Genomic DNA, 20,043 nt, shown 5'->3' with positions numbered 1-20,043 from the left:
AAGAATATTTGGAATATTACTAACTTTAATGGTTTTGATATCGGTCATTCTGGCTCTAAATTCTGGCTTTGCCACTTATTAGTGCGGTTATTTTCAACAAGTTATTTAACTTCTCTTAAAATTTGTTTCCTCTGTAAAATAGGAACAATGATAGCATCAAAGCAATATGAGATTTAAATGAAATATGTAAAGGCACTAGTCTAGTGCCTGGCACCGCAACGACTCTCAATAAAGGTTAACTAATCATGTACTCCACAGAGAGGGCTTTCTCTTAAGGTGCTTAACATCTCTGGAGCGCGAGATCTCATATACCTACTCTTTTTGACACTTTTACTCTTTTTCTAATAGTAAACTATTGGCAGTTTCTGATTCATCATATTACCCACCATTTTACTTTTTTATGTCACTTCCTTTACTAAAAGCTAGCCTTTCATGAAAACCTATTCATTCTTGCAGTTTTCCCTTTAAACCCCAAGCTTGCCGTGTCTTTCTTGGTAAATGCGCCAACACCATCCCCCAGAATTTATTACACTGAATTGCATGCTAATATCTGGACTTTGGGCATACTTTTTAAAAATGTTTTTTTTTTTAACGTTTATTTTTGAGAGCGACAGAGAGAGCATGAGCAGGAGGGGGAGGGGTAGAGAGAGACACACACACACAGAATCTGAAGCAGACTCCAGGCTCTGAGATGTCAACACAGAGCCTGACGGGGAGGGGGAGGGAGGGAGGCTCGAACCCACAAACCGCGAGATCATGATCTGAGCCGAACTAGGAGGCTCAACCAACTGAGCCACCCAGGCACCCCTGGGCATACTTTTAATGTTGCATTTACTGTAATTGTAATGACTGTGTTTTCCTGGTGTCTCGCCTCTTTCAATAGACTGAGCAATCTGTAGTATTAACTCCAGCATCCATCCAGTCCTTTAATTCACATACAATAGACGCAGACTGGATGATGAAGCAGGACATCGCGACTTGAACTCCTTTATCTGGCGGTGACGTGACCGTGGGTGACGGCTCCGAATCTCCTCCGTCAGTAAAATTGGGACGATAACTTGTACGTAGCTGTTAAGGAGAGTCCAAGAGACACAATAAGGACCCCTAGCATGGTGCCAACGCATCGTACAAATCCAGGAAGGAAATACTTCGGCCAGCGTTGGCTGGGTAGGTTGGACCACAAGCCAATGAAGAAGGAGAGTCCCACTGCGCAGGTGCATGCAGGAGTGGGTGGGGTGCTGGCTCTTCATACTGCAAGAGCAGTTCCGGGGGCCAGCTAGACGCTGGGGCAGCGGGCGGTCGCGGAGCTGACGTCATTGCCGTGCGCTGCCACGTCTGCTCAGCTCCGCGGTAATGGAGGCTGAGGTTGAGTGCTGACGGGGCCGGGCGCTTCCTTTAGCTTTAGCTCTGGCTCTGACTCTGGCACTGACCTGGGGCTGGGGCGGGGGCTGGCAGCCCGAAGCCTGGACACCTTTTCTCAACTTTCCGGGCGGGGACGGCCTGCGGACAAGCAGCTCGTTTGGAGCTCTTCAACGCGGGGAGGGAATTCTCTTGCCTGGGGTCCAGCCTGTAAAGCCGCCGCCTCCTCCCAGGGATCCCGCCCCACCGGCTGGGCCTCCTCCATGCGTGAGTATTCCCGCATGTACAGTATGCGCTGTCCGACTGCCCGGCGTGCTTCGGTCCTCTGGGTTGCGCCGCGGGAACCTCTTTGTCGTTTGTCCCCTCTTAGGGGCCAGTCTGTTGAAGTTTGTGGTCTCTTGCCATTTGCCTTCCTTCACCTCATCCCCTCGCCTATTCTATCCCAGTTTTTTGCTTCACACTTTCCCTCGTTAACTGAGCAAGGACCAGCAGTCCCTCCATCTAGCGGTTTGAATGTTTTGTCTTACCTGGGGTTTCTTAGTCTACCGCCGAAGGCTGTTAGGAATAAGGAATATCAGATCAATCTGCAGTAACGTTTGAAAACAAGGGTTTTTTCCAGGATGTCGTTTTTAAGTTGTATTATTTAGGAAGTAGATTTTGGTGTACGTATTGGCAGAGCCATGTTTTTGCCGTAAATTGATCAAGATACAGTTTCTTTTCGATGGGGGGGGGGCGGTCTTTATCTGTTATTTGCCTTTTAATCCTGCAGTTTCAGTAATTTTTAAATGATTTCACATCAGTATAGTGGCCATCCACTATAGCTCTTTCTAATATTTACACTCTAACATATGGAGTTACAACTTGAACAATTCTTTTAAAGACTTAAAAGGCCAACTGGTGTACTTTCATCCATCTTTGTCGGTCCTGACAATCACCTCTGTAGGACAAGGAACACTTTTGAAGAAACAAACTCAGAGGTAAAGTGACTCAGTTACAGTCAGATAATATGTGGCACATCTGATCTCAGAACCCAGATCCCTTGATAACAAAGCACAACATTTTGGACAGTGGTGATTCTCCTGTATTTCAGGTAGTTCACTGTGAAATATCTGTAATATTGAATTGGAAGTGTGTTTGTTAGGTGTTTCTTGTTAACTTCTACCTGATTGTAATATTTTTCATATGACACAAGTCAGCTGACAAAAGACACAAATTGTGACTTACCTAATGCTGACCAGAGCTTAGATCACAACTTAGGCTTCTGACCCATTAGAGTTTGCGTAGTCCTTTCATCAAAGTAAAGTAGGTAATAGACCCTGGGGGAGCATTTATTTGAAAATCTAGTTTTACAAGGCCTACTCATTCAGTTTTTCTGGTTGTTTTGTTACCTTGACTAGTTTAAAAATAGTAAACTGATGTTTAAATGTCTTTTCTTTTGTTCAGAGTTGAAACAGGTTGACAGCCATTAATCTGGATTGCAACTACAGGTGGCACTGGAAGCAGATTGGTTCCCGGACATGCCCGGTGGAAGGAGGGGCCCTAGTCGGCAGCAGCTAAGCCGTACAGCTTTACCTTCTTTACAGACTTTGGTTGGTGGGGGCTGTGGCAATGGAACAGGCCTGAGGAACAGGTAAAGAAGAAATAAGACTATGCATAATTTGTAATATCCTATGATCAGTATGACAGCAGTCATCATGCTATTATGATAATTTGCTTATCAAGATTATTTGTAGCAATCCTGCCCTTGAAGATTGAAAGCTCAGTATTTCAGAGTACTTTGGAGTGGAAAGTTGTGATATGGGGCCCACAAAGTGAAAGTAGTCCTGTTCTTACAGCTGATAATTCAAATTCTAGTCATCACCTTTTTTAGCCATTAAAAGAAGGGAGAAGTGAATTTAAAGTATAAGACAAATGTGGTTGTTTAACTACTTACTAACATTCTTTTTTTGGACAGGGGAGGACAAATTAAAACTGACAGTTAATGTGAAATTCTAAAACTGTAAGTCATATTCTATCAAGGATCTTACAAATTATTTTCTTCAAAAAATTGTTTGAAATGAATAAACTATCAGTTGTAACCCAAACATTGTAAGACTTATCTCATGTTGTATGAGAGTAAAGAATTTGGCCTTTTTAATGGAAATTTATCTTTGTTCCTAATTTTCAGAAGTTAGGATGGATTATTTCTACTCCTATCCAGGGTAACTCACTTCATGAGGAGTTTCAGTCATATAGCAGTGGAAAGAGATGGCTTTTACTTTATCAAGTGTTTGATCAAGATAACTTTTGTCACGTAATTTCTGCTTCCTTTCTAAATAGAGTTTTCTCTTGCTTGGATTCTAGTTTTCAGTATTACTAGCAATCTGGACTCTTGTTGCCTTTTCAGCCTTCCTCATGTTTTTTGTGCACTTCTCTCTTCCTGGCACTTTTTATGGCTTGAAAAGTCACTAAAACTATTATTGAATTATGTTGTGACACTTTTACCTACAGAGGTTATTTTGGAAGGTGGTTCTGTATTTGTTTCTTGATGGGAAAGAAGCAGCCTAGAATAGGTTATTACATACCACCTAGAAAGGATTATAAGAAATATGGATAATAGCAGTGGTAGGTGGCCTAGAAAATAGTTTTAGGAAGAATGTGTACAAAGTAAGACAGAATCCAGACTAGAGAACTCACTTCTGGAGTGTCTGTAGAGTACTAATAGATAATTGCTTAAGTGTGATATAATTTTGGATGATATATTTGATTCTGCAAGATACAGGTCAGCTGGAGAAGAGAACATTTGCCTGTATTTGGTAGGTGTTTGTGGCCTGATTGGTGAAGTTAACTTGAGAATGTCAAAGAGCTAGTTGAGTGACACAATCAAGATTGAAATCCAGGGGCGCTTGGGTAGCTCAGTTGGTTAAGCATTAGATTTCAGCTCAGATCATGATCCCATGGTCTCATGGTTCATGAGTTCGAGCCCCACATCAGGCTCTGCAATAGCGCAGAGCCCTACTGTGTCTCCATCCCTCTCTCTGTCTGCCCCTGCCCTACTTGTGCACGTGCGCTTTCTCTCTCTCTCTCTCTCTCAAAAATGAACGTTAAAAAAAAGTAAAGGTTGAATTCTGTAGTTCCCTGTCCTCCTTTTTTCTTATGGGGAGCAGGAATTTGTTCATAGGAAAAGTGCTTCAATGATTGCCTTCTAAAGAAGAAGAATATGCTGTGAATTCCTGAGTTTCCTGGAGAGCTTTTAGTTGAAGGAGAATCTTATTTGAGAAAGACTAAGAGTGATTTTTTTCTTTGTTTTATCGTTGCTTATACTTTGTTATGTCCAAATGATCACTGCTTTCTCCATCCCTCCTAATTCTTCTTTATTCCTTGGAATCTTTCTTGCTGTATTGATATGCTTAGCTAAAACCTTGGTAAAAACCTTGGGTGTTAAGTCTCTAATGAGCCTACCTGATAGACAGCATTTCACATGTGTTGTCACAGGTAGCTGCTCAAGGATTTAAGTGGGTCCTAAATGACTCCACTGAAAAGGACTCTTGGAAGTTTGCACCTTGTTTCCTCCAAACTTTACCCCATGTACCTATTCCCTCTGCTGATTTTGATTTGTATCCTTTTGTTGTAATAAATCTTAGCTGTGAACATAACTATATGCCAAGCCCTTTGAATTTTCCTAGTGAACCTCAAGCCTGGGCATGATTTAGGGACCTGTAGCATAATTTGAAAGAGAATATTCTATGTTAACATTGAAAATAATTCTTTAAAGAGAATCTATTCTAACTCTTGTATTACAGGTGAAGAAACTGAGGCTCAAGAATATAAAGTTACTTTCTCAAAGACTACAGCTGGTCTGTTTAGACTAGGACTACCCACATTGTATCTCAGACATTTGTGTTATTTTGCTTTTTTCGCATCTATTTTTATATCCTGTTAGAAAAATAATACTGTTATTATTATTTAATAATACTATTTATAATACTATTATTTAATAATATTATTTTATTACTCTGACTAATTTTTTGAGATGTATAGACAAAGTCTGTTTATTTTAGCTGCCTTTTTTTTAAGAACTTTGATCTTACCTCCTCTTAAGTTTTCAAATTAGAATAAAACTCTTTTTCCCCTCAGATGCTCTACATCACTTTATTTGACCTTTGTCTCTTTGTTTTTTGAAGTATAATAGCCAAGGCTGTATAGAATATCACAAGTGTAGATCTTCTGCACACTTTGTTTTGAATATTTCTTGAAGCCCAGCATTTTATTGAATTTGTTAACTGCAGAAGCACATTTGTCTTCTTTACTTGGGAAAAACTGTCAGAACCTTTTTAACCTTTAAATAATAGCAAATAATTTAGCATGCTTTCTCCTTTCATATATTTTTGACTGAAGAAGAATAAGAATTTTCAGCATGTTCTAGAGTAGAGGTTCTTAACCTTGTAACTTCTCATCAGAATTTATTTCCTTATCTCATTGATTATTAACTGGGGAGAGGGAATGGCTTGGCTGTTGGCATTAATCCCCTTCATTGAAGTCCACCAACTTGTACAACTGCACACCTTTCACATTTTATTCTGTGTGAGTGCACCTCTTGGAATTGTGCGGTGGCGCATGTCCCATAACACACTGGAGGGCTATGGTATGATAATTATGGGTTTATGATTGAGCAGGTAAGGTTATGAGACCTACTGGTAATTCACAACCTACTCATTGGTAAGCTTGTTCTATTGGAGTATGCTCTGGGAATGAGAGGAAGAAACTTTTACAGTTTTTACCTACCCTCCCCCCATTCCTGTTCTTCCCTTCTGGCTTTTCTGAGATTCTGCCATGGTATTCTTAACTGTTGAGAATGAGCAGAGTTCATATTCCCATGAGTCACTTAAAGTACTGTAAATGTCATATACTAATGCTACAATTCTATATTTGGGAATCTTAGAGTAGAACGGCAATGCTGATATTGTTCCCTCTCTAGAATATTCTTTGGAAATATCTGAACCGAGCCTCTTTTCCTTGGTGTGTAAACAAAAGTAGACCTTAAATCTCTGTAACTATTCCCAGGCATATAAACAATTGAAAAGTTTATTCCTTACCCCCCCCCCTCGGCCCCATCTTATCATTTTAGATAGCCCAGCTATTTCTGACCTATAAAAAATCCGGGAGGAAAGAACAGCAAGAAGATGGGGATTAAAATCTCCATATTTTAATTCGTGTTTTAAAAGATACCTCTTTTGTGACTATATATCAGTCTGCTGTCTTCTCAACATAAAGGTATATATGTGCAGTGAACTAGGAAAAGTACAGTCTCTGTTCTTAAGATTATGATTTAATAGACAAAGCATAGATGTATACAAAAATAACGTAACAGTAATGGAAAGTACAATAATAAAGGCATAATTTAGGTATAATGGTGGCACAGAGGTGAGGTGAAGTAGTTTTGACTGAGTGACTCATAGTAAGCTGCATGGAGGATATGCTTGATCATTTAAAGAAAGTCCTGAAGGGGGCGCCTGGGTAGCTCAGTCGGTTGACCTCTGACTTCAGCTTAGGTCATGATCTCGCAGTTGACGAGTTCGAGCCCCGTGTCATGATCTCATGGTTTGTGGGTTTTAGCCCCATGTCAGGCTCTGTGTTGACAGCTCAGAGCCTGGAGCCTGCTTCAGATTCTGTGTCTCCCTCTCTGCCCCTCCCCTGTTCATGCTTTGTCTCTCTCTGTCTCAAAAATAAATAAACATTTAAAAAAATTTAAAAAAAAAGTCTTGAAGCATTTTGTCAGTAAATGTGTAAGTGAGAGGTTAAGGAAGGTGGTTTTGAATGGTTTTGCTGGTGAAAGGAATAGCATGTACAAAAGAATAGCATGTATGTTCACAGACAACAAATAGCATGGGTATTCTATAGGTTGCATATGGAGGCATGATAAGAGATGAGGCTAATCTGTTAAGTAGAGAGCCTCATAGGACATACTGAAAATTTCTGGATATTATCCTGTTGGCAGTAGAGAGCCATTAAAGAGTTTTAGACAAGACAGTAACACTATCAATTTCACTTTAGAAAGATCTCTGAAGGCAGGTTGGAGAATTTAATAGAGTTAATTTTAAGGAGATTACTTCAATAGTTTTAGGTAAAAAATGGTAACTGCTTGAACTAAGGCATTGGGTTTAGAGAGGAGGGTACAGTGTAGAAAAAGTTTTACAAAGTGGAATATATAAGATTTAGAGAGTGATTAGGTATGGAGAGGCAGAGGAAAGTTCTTTTTTTTTTTTTTTTTTTTAATTTTTTTTTTTTCAACGTTTATTTATTTTTGGGACAGAGAGAGACAGAGCATGAACAGGGGAGGGGCAGAGAGAGAGGGAGACACAGAATCGGAAACAGGCTCCAGGCTCTGAGCCATCAGCCCAGAGCCCGACGCGGGGCTCGAACTCACAGACCGCGAGATCATGACCTGGCTGAAGTCGGACGCTTAACCGACTGCGCCACCCAGGCGCCCCGGGGCAGAGGAAAGTTCTAATATGACTCCCAAGTTTCTGATTTTGGCAGCTACTGAGTGGGCCATGAACTAGGATCAAGACTATAGGAGGAAGAACACAGCAATGTCCAGTAGATAGCATGATAACGTGGGTTTGAAACTCAGCGGTGAGCTCTATGGAGAAAAATTTTAGTTTTCAGCACATTGGAGATCATGGAAGCTGTGGCCACATGTTAGATCACTGAGAGAGTGTGCATAGAGGGAGAGACAAGTAGGACATCCTAGGAGAGAGTTTGGGGGAAGGCCAACATCTAAAAGGTTAATGGGGAAGGAAGCAGGGTCCTTTTATGCTCTATAACTCTGAAAGCTGTCACCATTTGAGTTAACCGTAGTTTTCTTTTTCAGGAATGGTAGTGCTATTGGCCTTCCGGTCCCACCTATCACAGCCTTAATCACCCCAGGTCCTGTTCGTCATTGCCAAATTCCTGATTTGCCTGTGGATGGGAGCCTGCTCTTTGAATTTCTCTTTTTCATCTACCTACTGGTTGCTCTGTTCATCCAATATATCAATATCTATAAAACAGTGTGGTGGTATCCTTACAATCATCCTGCTTCTTGTACTTCACTGGTAAGTCTTAATAGGCCTTTATGTGACTTAACCAAGAAACTAGTGGAAAGCCTATGTGTACAAATTACTTGTCTTCATAATTTTTCTTTCAATAAAATGTTTTTCTGTTAAACCACAGATTACTTTAAAAACTAATCTCATAAGATTGTTAAAATATAAATATCTGTCTTTGGTCCTTGACCAGACAAAGTAAAAATATAAATGAAATATAAATGAAAATACAAAAAACATTTAAATAATTTGTTACAATAATATCAAGAAAGAGTTTTGATACTTAGCTTTCTTTACACTGTCTTAAATTTGTTGGATATTTAAGGTGCCAATATGATTAAATTCTAGGAAATTTATCTTTTTAATGGCTATTTTAGGATAATGGCTGCTTCTATAACAGATAAACCTAAAATTGTATAATGCTTCAAACACGTAGTATCTGAGGCAGTTGTTTTGGTTCACAGGATTAGCATGCTTCCATGTGGTCAGTCAGGGGACCCGGATGGAGACTCTTCTGTCTTCCAGTATGTGGCTTCCAAGGTGGCTGTGGTCCATCTCCGTCAGCCAGAAAGCCAGAAAGGGGAAAGAGCATAGGGAAGTATGAAGGAGAGTGTCTTGTGGGCCAGGCTCACATCATTGTCACATGCTTCCACTCCTAACTGTAAGGAGGCTAGAAATTATAATCCTTTCATAGGTTTTATTGTTATGATGAATAAAATTGGGCGCTGTTACAAAAATAAAATGGAGACAAAGACTATCTTTGCTGAAGTATGTCAGAATATATTGTAGGTTTCTTCTGTGATCTTTCCATTTCTTTAGGAGAGCTGGGACAATCTCAGTGCAGAGAAGGTTCTGCATAGATGGGTATATAAAGTAACAAGTAAGGGTGCTCAGGTTACTTGATGGGTAAGTGGTTGGCAGTGGCAGATTTGGGTGGGTAGTGGAGATACACTCTAGGAGGAAGAAGACTATTGTGCTGGGTAGTTTATGTATCTGGGACTTATCAAGATTAGAAAACTTCCTTGGCCTGGTAAACATAGGACTCAAATGTGGACCAAAATCTTCAAAATGATATGGGAAGGGAATAAACATTAAACAAAACAAAACTTGTATCATTTGGTTGTTCCTGGAATTAACTATTAAGAATTTTCTTTCTGGGGACTCTGGGTGGCTCAGTTGGTTAAGTGACTGACTCTTGGTTTCAGCTTAGGTCATAATCTCATGGTTTGTGAATTTGAGCCCTGCATGAGGCTCCACACTGAAGCCCTGCTTGGGATTCTCTCTCTCTCTCTGTCTCTCTCCCTCTCCCTCTTCCTCTCCCCCCCGCCCCCATCTTTCTCTCTTTACTCCTTCCCCACTCATCCTCGCTGTCTCTCAAAATAAGTAAACTTTAAAAAAAAGAATTTTCGGGTCACCTGGGTAGCTCGGTTGGTTAACCATCCAAGTTCGACTCAGGTCATTATCTCCCGGTTCATGGGTTTAAGCCCTATGTTGGGCTCTTCGCTGATAGCTCAGAGCCTGGATCCTGCTTTGGATTCTATGTCTCCTCTCTTGTCTCCTGTCTGTCTGTCTGTGTGTGTCTCTCTCTCTCTCTCAAAAATAAATAAATATTAAAAAAAATTTCTTTGCATATTGATGATACACCTACTTAATACCAAGTAAGAGAATTTTGGTTTATTTAAGAATTGTAACGATTTGGCACAGCTCTCGTGAGCTCACTTGCTCTTACATATCAAGAGTGTACTTTGTGGTTTAATAAACTTTCCTGCTTGTGTTATTCCAAAAAACAAAACAAAACAAACAAAAAAAAACTTGTAATGATTCAGTGCCAAATTGTGTGCTTTTTTTTTTTTTAATAGCCTTTTCTCCTGGATTATGAATTTATTGAGAGTAGGAACTGTACTTTACCCTTCTTTGGCCATGTTGTTGTAAAATGAAGAGGTTGGATTAGATGATCTTTAAGGCTTCTTCCAGCTATGTAGCTCTTTAAGTAAATTCCTCACTATCTTAACGATGACATTGACAAACATTCATTGCTTACTATTCTTTGCAAGTATTATCTTATTTACTCCTTCTAAAAACAGGTACTACTTTCTGGTTCCCATTTTATAAATGAGAAATATGAGATCTAAAGATTGCAAAGCTGGCTCAAAATCACAGTAGTGACAGAGTGAGTGCTCACTCAATGCTATGCTTTACTTTTTATATTTATTCTGTATTTACTCCATAAGTACTTGCTGGGTAGTTCATTATTCAGTTTTCACTTTGCCATTCCATGGAAACTTCTCAGTTGTTAAATTCGTAAGCTGATCAAAGAACTCTTCTCTCAGTCAAATGTTTCTGGCAAGAGTTCTTTTAAAAGTCCCCTACAAATGTTGCCTTGCAACAAAGGGAGCCAGTGCTCCTGTCATAATCAGGAAGCTACTACTATAGCTGCTGAGTCCAGAATTATGCTTCTTTTGCTCTGACTCCTAACAACAAAAATGAGTGCCTTTTACCCTGCCCCATTTCACTCAGTTCTGAATTCAGATTTTATGTAATGCTTATGGTTGGCAGAAACTAAGTCAAATCTAGAACTTCAGTTGTAAGAAAGTCTGGAAATGTAGTTTTTAGCTTTCTGGTCTGTGCAGTAGAGGAAAGCACACTTAAAACAGGTTATTCTGTGGATTGGCTCACTTATCTGCCATATATGGTCCTAGCTCACACAAAATTTAAAGTTCACTTGTGAAGCAAAGAATAACATCTGTGGAACAGCAAGTAAGATTTTAGCCCATCCATCTGAGAGGGGCCTGATTCAGTGAGCTGTTCAAAGATGAATGGGCTCCAGAGACCTAGTTACTTCCTGTGACTGAAGGTATTCAAACATAGCAGATGGCTATGTGACTGGGATGCTCTAGAAGGGACTTAGATCTTAACTAGTGGTCTTTTTTTATTATGTGTGTCTGACTCAGAAATTTGTCAGACTTATATATTAGGTTTTTCTTTTTCTATTTCAAAATCTTAATAATTATCTAAAAGAAAATGTAGACCCCCTGAATAAGTAAAGTATTGTTCTAGCTATCAAGACATTAGCTGAGTAAATTTTAACCCTAAGAAACATAAAAGCTAGAAGTAGCATAGTAAACTATTCAGAATAGTCAGGAGTGAAGGGTGATTAATCAGATATTCTGGTTTATAGAATTACCAGTTTTTGGTGATTCAGAATATAACAAAATTTGCTTAACAATATGATACATTAGGCACTTAAATCTTTTGATACAAAAATGTCTTAGATGGACTGGTGATAGTCCATAAATAAGACCATAAATAAGACCCTCAAACATTAGGTAGGGGGTGTAGTAAATTTGTTTGCATTGTTTTGGAGGAGTGGGGTGAGCAAGAAGGAATCTCAAAGCTAAGAGGGTATAGGGGTACCTGGGTGGCTCAGTTGGTTAGATGTCCAACTCTGATTTTGGCTCAGGTTGTAATCTCAAGGTTCATGGGATCAAGCCCTGTGTCCGGCTCTGCGCTTACAGTGCAGAGCCTGCTTGGGATTCTCTCTCCCTCTCTCTCTGCCTGTGTGTGTGCTTTCTCTCTCAAAAATAAATAAATGTTAAAAAAAAAAAAAAAGCTAAGGGGCGCCTGGGTGGCCCAGTTGGCTGGACATCCAGCTTCGGCTCAGGTCATGATCATATGACTTGTAGGTTCGGGCCCTGTGTCGCGCTCTGTGCTGATGGCTCAGAGCCTGGATCCTGCTTCAGATTTTGAGTTTCCATCTCTCTCTGCCCCTCTCCCACTCACATTCTGTCTCTCTCTCTCAAACATTAAAAAATTTTTAAATATGGGGGACCTGGGTGGCTCAGTCGGTTGAGCGTCCGACTTCAGCTCGAGTCATGATCTCACAGTTCGTGAGTTCCAACTGTGAGTTCAAGCCCAGCATCAGGCTCTATGCTGACAGTGCAGAGCCTAGAGCCTGCTTCAGATTCTGTGTCTCCCTCTCTCTCTCTGCCCCTTGCCTGCTCACACTCTGTCTCTCTGTCCCTCAAAAAAAACAAACATTAAAAAAATTTTTTTAAATAATATATGTAAACTCAATCTTTTGCTCATTACCTCATTCCAGCCCTCTTGCTGATTTTCAGACCCATCAGGCATATATATTCCTGTCTTAGGGCTTCTGTGATTGCTTTTCCCTCTTCCTGGTGCTCTCTGCCCTCAGCTCTTGTCATGGGTGATGCTTTTTTGTCATTCAGCTCCCAATCCAAATGCCACAGTCTCAGAGATGTCCTCCCTAACCAACAATTTAAGTTGACTCTGCACCTCTCATCCCAGTTATTATTTATCACGGTCTTATTTCTTGGGAGCAGTTATAACTGTCTAAAATGCTTTTGCTTGTTAGCTTGTCATTGCCCTTACACTTAAACAAATTTATGAAAGATACGGCTTTAGCTGCTGTAACAGGGTGGCTAAAGCAGAATAGAACTTTATTTCCTTATGAAATAAGAATTAAGCAGGTGAGGGGCATCTGGGTGGTTCAGTCAGTAGAGCGTCAGCTCTTGGTTTTGGCTCAGGTTACAATCTCACAGTTTGTGGGATCAAGCCCCACATTGGGCTCTGCACTGACAGAGCAGAGCCTACTTGGGATTCTCTCTCTCTCTCTGCCCCTCCCCTGCTTGTGATCTCTCATGCTCTCTTTCTCAAAAAAAAAAAAAAAAAAAAAAAAATTAAGTAGGTGATATGCCAGTGTGGCACCTCTTTGTTTCTATTGCTCTGCCAGCTCCAACATGCTTCTTCCAAATCATAGTCCAAGATAGCTACTCTGACTCCTGTCAGCACATATGGCCAGCAGGAAGGAGGAAAGGAGAAAGACAGCTCTTTCCTTTAAGGGCATGGCTTGGAAGTTATATATATCACTTCGTTCACATCCCTTAGCTATAAGTAGTTTTTGCAAGGGAGGCATGGAAATAAACCTGTAGTTAGCTAGGAGTCAGTGCCCACTTAAATTTGACTATGATGGCAGAAGAGACAACTAGTAATCTCTGCTATCCCCTTTGCCTCTCACAGCACAATAAAAAGTAAGATCCAGGAGAGCAGGAACCTTGTCTGTCATTCTTCAGCAGTGTATCGTCAGTATCAAGAAGAGTACTTGGAGCACATTGTGGGTGCCCAGAACATATTTACTGACTGAATTAAGAAATTCAGCTTTTGAAGAAGGACTGTGGAAAGCTATTGACCTTTTGACCATCAAGATGAAAATACATCCCAGTTTTGTTTGTTGCTAATGATTTTTCATTTTGCTTATTATTTATATAGGCTTAGAATTAGAAGGAACCATATGCAACATCTAGATAATGCTGTCATTTCTTAGGAAGAAGAGATCAAATAGAGGACACGTTGTTAAAATCAAGTTAAAGAGAAAGACCAAAGTGAATATAATTGATATATCAGCCAGGAGGGAGTTTAGGTTAGTAGATGCCCAATTAGATTAACATAAGCTTGCATAGAGAGACCAAAAATGTTAACTCCTGAACGCTAAGAGTTCCGTCTCATCCATTACATTTGACACTTACTATAAATATGGCATTTTAAATAAGTTATTCTTGCTATAATTCTGCAAGTTATCACTTTTTAACTCAAAGCTATAGTCTTTTCCTTTCAACACAGTAAACTTTCAAAGAAAGGAGAGGAATACATTCCAGATAGTTTAAAATAGTGTTTGTAAAGTTAAAGCAGTTTTTCATGAAAGGAGAAATAGAAGGTAGGTAGTCTCTTCAAGAGCTTTTCAATTCTTGTGGTCTGTATATGTAAGGTGATGTAAGGAAGATCTTTTGAGGGGGCAAACATTTTGGTGTAATATTTGCAGCCAGATACACATATTTCTTTCTGATGCAGTGATTTGTTTCTCTTAACAGAATTTTCATCTCATTGATTACCACCTGGCAGCATTCATTACAGTGATGCTTGCAAGGAGGCTTGTATGGGCCCTCATCTCAGAGGTAACAGCTCTATAACACTGTATTTTATCACTTGGAGCTAGATTAGTTATTAAGATGGATTCAAGCTGAATATGTGACATGTCCAAATATAATTGACTACAATTACAAATTAATTTCTTTACTTCCACATGAGTTGTGCTAGTTATTTTTAGAAGGTTTTCCTACAATATGTTTAAAATTCAGTGTCCTGTGTTCAAGAGAACGGTTATAAATCTCATTTGTTTGATAGGAGCTTATTTATAGTTTCCAACTTCTTCGATATAACCTTTCTTATTTTAGTAGTTATAGTAAAAATAGGATGAATTTTAAATAACTATTGATATGAAGAGTTATATATAAATGAACAGTTGCATCTAAAACTTTGTTTTAGGTAACATTTACTTGAAGTTATATACCATTTGTGGAGTTGCTAGCAAGAGATACTTGTTTGAGTTTATTAAAACTTGGAATTTTAAAATGACAACATCCCAATTTGCATAAGACTAATATTAAAGATTAGAATCTTAATGGACAATAGAAGAAAGACTTGGGATGTTAATGTCTTTTTTAAATTACATGTTGTTGATATAAATGGCCATTGGTAATTATTCTTTAATATATTTGTAAACTCCAGTGAAGGAGGTAAAATGTGTTCTCTTAAGATTTTGTTATCTTATGCCCTATAAATGATTATGAAAACAAAAACAAAAAATCTTAGCTGAAGTGGCTAAGAATTTTAATTTTGGAGTTTATAATTTAATGTATAGTTTTAAGTAAATAGTTACTATAATTACAGATAACTGAGAGTCATCTTTTTTCCTTCCAAAACATGCATGTTTTGTCTTTGTGTCTATAAGCTCTAATTTTCAGGAACCTTATTTCTTGTGAGCACAGAGTAAGTGCAGATGTTAAGTCATAACCTGAAAGGCATTTGAAATTAACCAAAAGTAGGATTCCCTGTTTTTTCACAGCGGGAAAGCCTGTCTAAAACCTTTTCTCCCAGGTTCGTTATTTAGATTATGAAAATAGATGCTTGCCTTTGGATATATTAAAATCTGTTCTTTCTTTAGAGGAACTCAGTGGAGTTTTATGCTTTTATCTGTGAAAATGGGCAGGATTTTGTTTCATCTCTTCAATTACTTAGAAATGGTACTTGTTTATGCCAAATTAGTATGTCCAGCTAATGTGTAAATTCCTTCATGACTGAGGTTTCTACCTTGGAGCTCCAAGGGCTATAACTTGACCTACTCTGTTGTTTCTTTTGCTAATGGCTTAACAGTAGCTTAACAATTTTTGCATGATCTTAGTTGGAAAGTATTTAGCTGTTTTCTAAAGAAACCTGCAATTCTTACAGAGATCAAAATACTTAAATTTAAAAAGATTTCTGGTCAAAGACTTAAATCTGTAAGTTAAAGTCCATGAGAAAGAATTAAAGAATGTTTAAATAGTTGTGGGATATGTACATAATGGAATAGCACACAGCCATTAAAAAGATGAAAATGTACTGACCACTAAGATATTAAGTGAAAAAAACAAAGTACAGAACAGTGTTTAAAATAAGGCAGGTGGAAGGAACAAAATACACCTGCTTATATATGAATAAATTATCTGTAGAAGGACATACAAACTAATAATGGACTGCCTAGTTACGTCTGGGAACAAGACCATTAGGAGGGAAATTTCACTATAAACACTATTACACATTTTGTATTTTGAGCACTGACTATATTCCCTATTCAGAAATTAAAAATAAGAGAAATAAGAGCTGTATAGTGATTCTTTTCCTTAAAAAAAGCTAAATTAGATAAGAACCATCATCATCTCTCCTTCCTTCCATTAAAATGTTTACATTCTTTTTTCTTTTCTTTTTTTTTGCTTAAATCAGAAAGTATCCCTACCTTGAGAAAGACCATTTTTAAGGAGAGGCTGGAGGTAATTAATTCAGAAAGCTAAATACTATTCTCGGAGGAATACCTCCCCACTAGATAAGACTGTTCATTCACCTCCAGGCCAATTCTACTTCTCTATTTGCTCCACAAGACCAAAAGTTATTCAGCTATTCTTCTACCAACCTGAGGCAACTCCCTTTTTAAAAAATTATTTTTCTAAATAGGAAAGTAGCATATTTTACTGAAAAAAATTGGAAAACACTAAAATATAAAGCAGGAAAAAATGGTAACTTACAACCTCATTATTGAGAAGACCATATTTTCGTATATTTCCTAATCTTTATTTGTATATATACTGTACTTCTCAATTAACATAATATTAGGAATATTTTTCTACTCTTTACCTGGCTTGTTTTTGCTTATTCTTTAGATCTCAGCTGAAATATCACTTCCTCAGAAAGCTTTCCCAATGATTAGGGGTCTCTTGTTATTTGCTCTCCTTAACAGCCTACTCTTCCTGTAGCACTTATACCACAATTATAAAAATAATTATTTTGTGTAAATATTAATTGTCTTTTTTATTTCGGCAGCCTCATAAAGACAGAAGTCTTATTTGTCTTGGTTATTACTGTGTCCCTAGGGCCTGATACAGTATCTGTCATACATAACATAGTGGTTAAGAGCTTGGACTTTGGAATAAGGCAAAAATGATAAATACATCCAAGCTCTGCTACTCTGGTGACATTGCTCAGAAACAGCCTTTAAATTTTGAAAATGGAGGCAATGGCATAATTCCAGCAGCTTTGATACGTGAGGTACATTGGCATGAGGTATATATCAGGGTAGTAATACACAATTATTTGCCCTGCTGTGACTGAGAACAGTTTGAACCTTCTCCATAGTTTGAGGCTTAGGGTATTAATTCACCTGCTTCTTTGCATTTATAAGTAACTATATAAATATTATATATTGCATGTATATTATATATGCTATGTAGTATGTTGGGTAAACTAAGAAACGGATATATGAAGGACCTGAAAGTCTCTTTATTCCCTCCCATTGCTATTGACCCCACATAATTTTTTTCTTCTTTCTGTATTCTGACACTGCTGTTTTGAGGTTGTAGGAATCTACCATTTTCCCCTGCATTTTGCTCATTCTCTTCTTACTAGTTCATTGTAAAAGAAAATAACATTGTAAAACTTCATGTTTAGATAAGTATGCTTCTTACTGTATTTAATCAGTTTTTAAAATGTGAGATTAAGAACAAATATTTGAATAGCTGTGATATAAAGAAGTGGAAGTGATTGTACATTATTTCCATGTTTGCAAAAGTCAAAAAAGAAAGTTTTATTTACATAGGGATTTGTCAGAGAAGGTCTGATTATTTTCTGAATCTTCAGTAATTTATTACACATTAATTCATTAAATAGATTGGGGGGAAGATTGCAAGAAAAATGGAAGTGTTGTTACTCCTGTTGAGGTCATCACAGTTTAATCTGAAGTCAGATAAATTAATGGTTCAATATCTTTATGTACATAAAAATCACCTGGTAGATTATTAAAATACAGGTTCCTTCACTTACAGCTTTGTTCTCTATCTGTAAGGAAAGGCAGTAGGAATTTGCAAGTTCAGTAAGTAGCCCAAGTAACTCTGATGAATGTGGCTCTCATACTTTGAGAAGCCCTAATGTAAACAAATTAGACAATGTCATAAGAACTTAAAGAACCAAGAAATTTCCTGGAGAGGTCTGAATCTTTAAAAATGAGGAAGGTAAGTGGGATGAGACAGTTTTTCTCCCGCCACCACCCCCCCCCCTTTTTTTGGTCACAGATTTCCACTAAATCTACTAATTTCCTTACTTGAGTCATATTGCTTTTGAATAAGGCCATTTATAAAATGTTCCTTTTGGTGGTTCCAAACTTCCAGGCCACTAAGGCGGGTGCGGCATCTATGATTCACTACATGGTTCTGATATCAGCTCGTTTGGTGCTACTTACTTTATGTGGATGGGTACTTTGTTGGACACTCGTCAATCTCTTCCGAAGCCATTCAGTGCTCAATCTCCTTTTCCTTGGCTACCCGTGAGTACTCCAATTTTACCATTGTATTAGTAAGTTTTTAAAGAAATAATTTGGATCAAGCAAACAGTAGTATAAAAGTGAGGAAAAGGAAATTCTTCAAATATAAACCAAAAGTTTAGAAAATTGGAAAGATGAGTGGATAGGGTGACGATCTAATTTATTTTCTACACTAGGACACAATTGGAACAATAGGCTTAAACCAGGACTGTTCCAAGAGACTTGAGAGGTATGCTATTCTACCAGTGGAGAATATTTTAATTGGCTCTCTTCACCAAATAAAGGGACCTGGTACAGCCTGTATTGACACAAATGATGGGTAGTGTTAGTTGAATGGACTGGCTCAACCGGTCTTACTCTTTTGGTCAAAGTACTTTGATATTTGGCTTCATGTAACAAATATGCTGTACTCATGCCCTATAGACTTACCTTTTTTGACCAGCATTTTATTATGGAAACTTAAATTTTTTTTTAATGTTTGTTTATTTTTGAGAGAGAGACAGAGCATGAGCTGGGGAGGGGCAGAGAGAGAGGGAGACACAGAATCCAAAGTAGGCTCCAGGCTCTGAGCTGTCAGCACAGAGCCAGATGTGGGGCTCAAACTCACGAACTGCGAGATCATGACCTGAGCTGAAGTCGGACACTTAACTAACTGAACCACCCAGGTGCCCCGTGGAAATTTTAAACACGTGAGATTGAAAGAATTTTTCAGCAAACACCTGTGCAACTGCATCTAAATTTCACCCATTAATGTTTTACTATCATTGCGTAACACATAACTGTCCAACCATTCCTCTGTCCATCTATCAGTCCACCTTATTTTTGATGCATTTCAAAGTTAAGTTGCAGACCTCAGTTCACTTCTTCCAAAATATGTCAGCCTATGCATATCAATCACTAGAGTTTGATATTTGTTTACAGTTTTTCTTTTGAGGTAAAATTAATACATAAAATTCACAAATCTTGTGTACATTTGCTGAGTTTTGATAAATGCATACACTTACAAGTCAAATCTGTGTCCCAATATAGTACATGACCATTATTCTAGAGGTTCCTTCATGCCTCTTTCCAAACACCACCAACCACTTCCCAGAGGTAATCACTGTTTTAATTTTTTTTCCACCATAGATTAGTTTGCCTGTTCTAGAATTTCGTATAAATGGAATTATACTGGATATACACTTTTGTGTAAAGCTTCTCTCAACATACTGTTTTTGAGATTTATCCATGTGGTTACATATATCAGTAACACTTCATTGTATGAATATACTACAGTTTGTTTATTCTCCTACTATTGAATATTTGGATTGTTTCCAGTTTGGGGATATTACTAAGAATAAAACTGTTAGGTACATTCTTACACAAGCCTTTTTTGTGAAGAAATGTTTTCATTCTCTTGAGAGAAATATCTAAGAGAGGCCTTGCTAGGCCATAAGGTAGGAGTATGTTTAGTTTTATAAGAATCTACCAGACCTCTTCGCAAAGATGTTGTATCCTTTTACCCCCCACCAATTCTATAAGAATTCTAGTTGCGCCACACGTTTGTCAGCATTTGATGTTTTCTGGTTTTTATTTTTAAAGTTTATTTCTTTATTTTGAGTGAGAGAGAGAGCGCATTCATGTGTGCGTGAGCAGGGGAGGGGCAGAGAGGAAGAGAGAGAATCCCAAGCAGGCTTCATGCTGTCAGCATGGAGC

At 38.2% G+C, this 20,043-nt stretch overlaps 1 protein-coding gene across 1 annotated transcript in view; it reads left to right on the top strand.

Annotated features, from left to right (window-relative positions):
* The first annotated feature begins 1,315 nt into the window (after window positions 1-1,315).
* TMEM39A (transmembrane protein 39A) overlaps window positions 1,316-20,043 on the top strand; it is a 31,335-nt gene continuing 12,607 nt past the window's right edge. The window contains exons 1-5 of the mRNA XM_040484580.1: window positions 1,316-1,626; window positions 2,803-2,989; window positions 8,213-8,435; window positions 14,315-14,398; window positions 18,197-18,351. Of these exons, the coding sequence (XP_040340514.1) occupies window positions 2,877-2,989; window positions 8,213-8,435; window positions 14,315-14,398; window positions 18,197-18,351 (575 nt within the window). The 5' untranslated portion in view covers window positions 1,316-1,626; window positions 2,803-2,876. The remainder of the gene's footprint in view (window positions 1,627-2,802; window positions 2,990-8,212; window positions 8,436-14,314; window positions 14,399-18,196; window positions 18,352-20,043) is intronic.

The sequence above is a fragment of the Herpailurus yagouaroundi genome, unplaced genomic scaffold (assembly GCF_014898765.1).
Source record: "Herpailurus yagouaroundi ecotype Mexico unplaced genomic scaffold, PumYag 162, whole genome shotgun sequence".
NCBI lineage: Eukaryota > Metazoa > Chordata > Mammalia > Carnivora > Felidae > Herpailurus > Herpailurus yagouaroundi.
Note: the sequence above shows the minus strand (reverse complement) of the source record. Positions and strands in the feature narration are given on the sequence as shown.